Source organism: Zychaea mexicana (assembly GCF_025766255.1).
Source record: "Zychaea mexicana strain RSA 1403 chromosome Unknown BDB00scaffold_93, whole genome shotgun sequence".
Lineage (NCBI taxonomy): Eukaryota > Fungi > Mucoromycota > Mucoromycetes > Mucorales > Lichtheimiaceae > Zychaea > Zychaea mexicana.
The window spans coordinates 68,978-73,412 of NW_026516756.1; the positions used below are offsets into that span (position 1 = coordinate 68,978).

The following is a 4,435-nucleotide window of genomic DNA, read 5'->3' on the forward strand; positions in this document are numbered from 1 at the left end:
CAAATCTTTGTTGTCATGCCAATGCCGCTCCAACACACCAACCAATATAGCACTTCCCTTTAGAATAGAAATTTTTGCTTAGTTTCATCTCTATAGCATGTTTTTATTTGTAATAATCGTCAATCAATTTTTTAATAATAAAACCGGTTTCGATCAACCATAACATGTAATTTCACGATCCAAACAATAATTATACAACCAATTGCATTGCTGCTCTGATCAGTATGCATATAAAGAAGTACATTAAAATATGCAATGCAGAACTCTGTTGCGAATTTGACTGCACCTAGTATCCAATCCATATATAATGTGATATAGAACCCAACCACTACTGCATACATGATATCAAAAACCCCCATTTCCACGTACATATATGAGCAAATTATTAAGTGGTGAAAAACAGCTTGATAATAACAATCGAAGCTGTTTCTGCATAATTATCAAGCTGTTCAAAAACAACGTGATAACTTCATAGCAAGCTATTATCAAGCTATTATCAAGCTGTTTTTAACCACTTAATAATAGCCTACACACCTAGTGTAGTACATGCTTTTTTTAAGAAAACAATTACCTTCATTTCGTTGTTTAATAAGTCCATGGACTGTGCCGTTTTGTTTTCTTTTTTTTATTCATCGTGAAGAGAGTAGGAGCCATTTACAAGTATGCGTCGCAGCTGTTGATTTGCCATGGTGAATGGTAATGTAAAAAAAAAACGGATCTTTAGTTGTTGTTTTTTTCCTCCCTACTGCTGCTAACAAACCCTACACTTTCCACCTACCTCAGCCACCAGCCTCCAATATGTTTTAAACTCAACCAGGGTGAAATGAAATGAGGGGAAACGCTCAGGCCCTGTTCCCACAGCAGCAAAATAGACTTATGCGCACAGTGAGTCTCTGATGACGCACCCTTGCCATTTCCTGTACATTAGCCTACAAGCTTCTTGTCACGAGTGAAACAGCCATACTATATCTTGACATTGGCTTTGTACTGCTTAACTTCTATTATGTCTTGACTTGAGTTGAAAATCTTAAGTATTCAAATATTCTGCTCTGCTACACTTAACATATTATCTACTTCAACTTTTATTATGTCTTAGTTGACTGAAACTATATCCAGGTTGACTGTTATTATGTCCAGGTTGTCTATTATTCATGTTTAGATTGATTATTATTCTTGTCCGGATTGATTTTCATTCATGTACAGATTGATTATTATCTTGTCAAGATTGATTCTACTCATGTCCAGTATAGAGAGCTCCTTCACTCCGTAAATCCTCCCACCAACATTGTCAACACAGTAATCGCACAAGCTCGTAATGGAGAACTAGAGAAGCGCCGCCAAGCATCTATATCGGTCCAGTGTCTTCGGCCCACACGCACGATCGACCCCGTGCTGTACCTGCCAGCATCTCCGAATGACCGCCATCGCTTGCTTAACTGGCGCCTGCATTGGCTACCTGGCTATTACCCACGCAAGGACTGTCGTTGTGGTGCACGAGCTGTCACCCGCGACCACTACAGTCTCGTTTATCCACTACTCCGTCCAATGTGGTAAGAGCTTACTGACGCCTACGGCACAGCTCCTATCGTACTGTCCGGGATGCATATCATTGATGTCATCCTCAACAATCTACCACGGACCGACGTCGGTTTGACCAACGGAAAATGGCAATCCATATGGCCAGCGATACTACGTATCCTCAGAGAAATCGACCAACTCTGTCACCCCAAGGAACTTTTGCTGGATGGGACGTTCCCTGGCGACGACTTTTCACCACCATTGTCTTCAGAGCAAGATTAATGTGCCCTGACTATCCTTCTTTCTTCTGTCATTAATTTTAATTTATTTGTAACAACCTACACAGACCTTATCATACATGCACTACCACACTGGCTTAACTTTTTCCTCCTGACCATGGGGGGTTTTTTAAGTTCTTGCATCTATTCCTTATATATAACGTATCCACACAAACCGCAAGGAAGCGACCGCAATGTCTATTGGCGCAGGTCTACAGTCTGCCACAAACAATAAAACCAAAATTTTCATCTACTCATGTCCAGATCGATTCTTATTCATGTCCAGGTCGATTTCTATTTATATCTAGATCGTTTTTTATTTGTGTCCAGATCGATCCTTATTCATGTCCAGATCAATCTTTATTCATGTCCAGACCAATCTTTATTCATGTCCAGATCGATCTTTATTCATGTCCAGCTCGATTTTTACTCATGTCCAGATCGATCCTTATTCATGTCCAGATCAATCTTTATTCATGTCCAGACCAATCTTTATTTATGTTCAGATCGATCTTTATTCATGTCCAGCTCGATTTTCTTTCATGTCCAGCTCGATTTTTATTCATATCTAGATCGATTTTCATTCATGTCCAGCTCGATTTTCTTTCATGTCTAGATTGATTTTTATTCATGTCCAGTCAGATTAATATTCATATCTACTCTGCCTAAAATTAAATCCCTTCTGCCTAAATAAAAGTTCAAACGTCTGCTAGGAGATGAAAAATCCAGTACGTACCTTTGAAGGAACACAATATCCTACTTTCAAAGCTGCAGCGCAAGCCCGTGGCTTACTACAGGATGACAATGAGTAGGACAGATGCTTTACTGAGGCTGCTGAAGTCACTACATCAGCATCGAGGCTTTGTGACCTATTCACCATTATCCTTGCGTTCTGTGATATTGTTTCGCCTGGAGAGCTGTGGACTAGTTATATCGATGAAATTGCTGCCGACTTCCTCAAGTATTGTTGCCGCCAAGTACAGCTTGAATCCGGTCAGCAGTATGTCGAGCTTTTAGATGACAATGTTGCAGCAGCACATTTACGCGTACTAGAGGAATTAGCATCTTTGCTACCTTAGGATAGGCACTCATTGATCGAATTCGCGGACATGCCACAGCTACCAAAGTTAGAACAGGACAATCGCCAGCATGCTTACGATAGACTTTTGGCTCAAGAAACACGATATAACTGTGTTCATCTCCGTGATGTCGTAAGGCGTGCAGAAGATGACTTTAACGAGGCACAAACATATGCCTATGATCAAACTATCTAAGCAATTCAAGACAGCCAAAATCCTTCTGTAGCAGTACCAGAGCGCGGTCGAGTTTTTCTCCTTGATGGACCAGGTGGCAGAGGAAAAATGCTTGTCTATAACACATTAGGGGGTTTCAAACTCCTGGCCAGCTGGCCAATTTTCGCCGGATAGACCCAATTTTGAACCGAATTTTGCCAGCTGGGATGCTATCCAGTCAATTCTATCCTACGTCTCTGGAGGTGCAGGATAGAGCATCGAGCTGTTCCTGTCATCTTGTCCAAATCCATATATTTTTAATTTTTGTCTCAACAATTTGTAATCTCACCTAATGCCCAAAACATCCGACTGCCAATAGACTCTGTCTCAAGTAGACACTGCAATAATGTTCTGCATGGCGCGTAAAATGCAATTCCGCTGGGACACAAAGGGAGAAAAAGCTGCACGTAAACGCCTGCGAGAACTGGCAAACATCAAGGCTGGCATCCTCTGCCACCAAAATTTGAACCCTTCGAGAAGTATTCCCAAGCTCCTGGAGAACCGCAACTTTTTTTTCAAATGGTCTACCAAAGAGTTCAAAAAGATTGTTCGGATGAATAAGAAATCATTTCGTAAGTTAGAAGCACTGGTGACGGATACACCTACTTTCCGTGAGAGGTCGAGTCAACAAACGCCTGTATCGATTCAGCTTGCTGTTGCTCTAGAGTATTTAGCTTACAGTGGTACGGGTGCCGCGGTTGCCCAACTTGCGCGTGAATGGGGGGTTTCTGCCAGAACTATACCCTTGTTCAATGACAGAATCCATGAGGCCATCGACTATTTGGCACCGAGATTATTAGGTGGCCAGACACAGAAGAGCGTCGAGCCATGTCAGCACGGATCCAAGAGTTGCATGGCTTCCCCCATGTTGTTGGGTTTGTCGATGGCACACATGCTATCTTTTCGCAAATGCCTGCTATTGATGGATCCACGTATTTTACTCGCAAGTGCACCTACGCGCTGAACGTACAGGCTATATGTGATGACCGCCGATTCATTCGCTTTCTTCAAACAGGATGGCCAGGTTCCGTAAGCGACTCTGCGGCATTCAAGGACACTTCTGTTGTGACTCAAGAGCAAGACTATTTCACCAATGAAGAGTATTTGATTGGTGATGCTGGATATGCTTTGAGCACCAGGTTGCTCACACCTTACAGGCAGCCAGACACCGAAGGAAACGAACAAAATACAATGTTTAATGAAGATATTGCTTCAGCGCGCGTTGTTATCGAAAACACCTTTGGTATTCTGAAAAACTGCTGGCAATGCTTAAAAAGAATGCATTTTCAAGTCAAAAAGAACGAAGACATGCCGAGAGTGATAAGGGCTATTGGTGTCACTGTGTGT

The 4,435-nt window shown here is 42.0% G+C and overlaps 1 protein-coding gene across 1 annotated transcript; it reads left to right on the plus strand.

The window, feature by feature from the left end:
• Positions 1 to 1,414: 1,414 nt before the first annotated feature.
• Positions 1,415 to 1,800, plus strand: BDB00DRAFT_876648 (uncharacterized protein; the record flags this gene model as incomplete). Its single annotated transcript, XM_053127501.1, has 2 exons — positions 1,415 to 1,550; positions 1,580 to 1,800. 2 exons carry the CDS (start codon positions 1,415 to 1,417, stop codon positions 1,798 to 1,800), a joined length of 357 nt encoding a protein of 118 aa, XP_052975463.1.
• Positions 1,801 to 4,435: the final 2,635 nt, after the last annotated feature.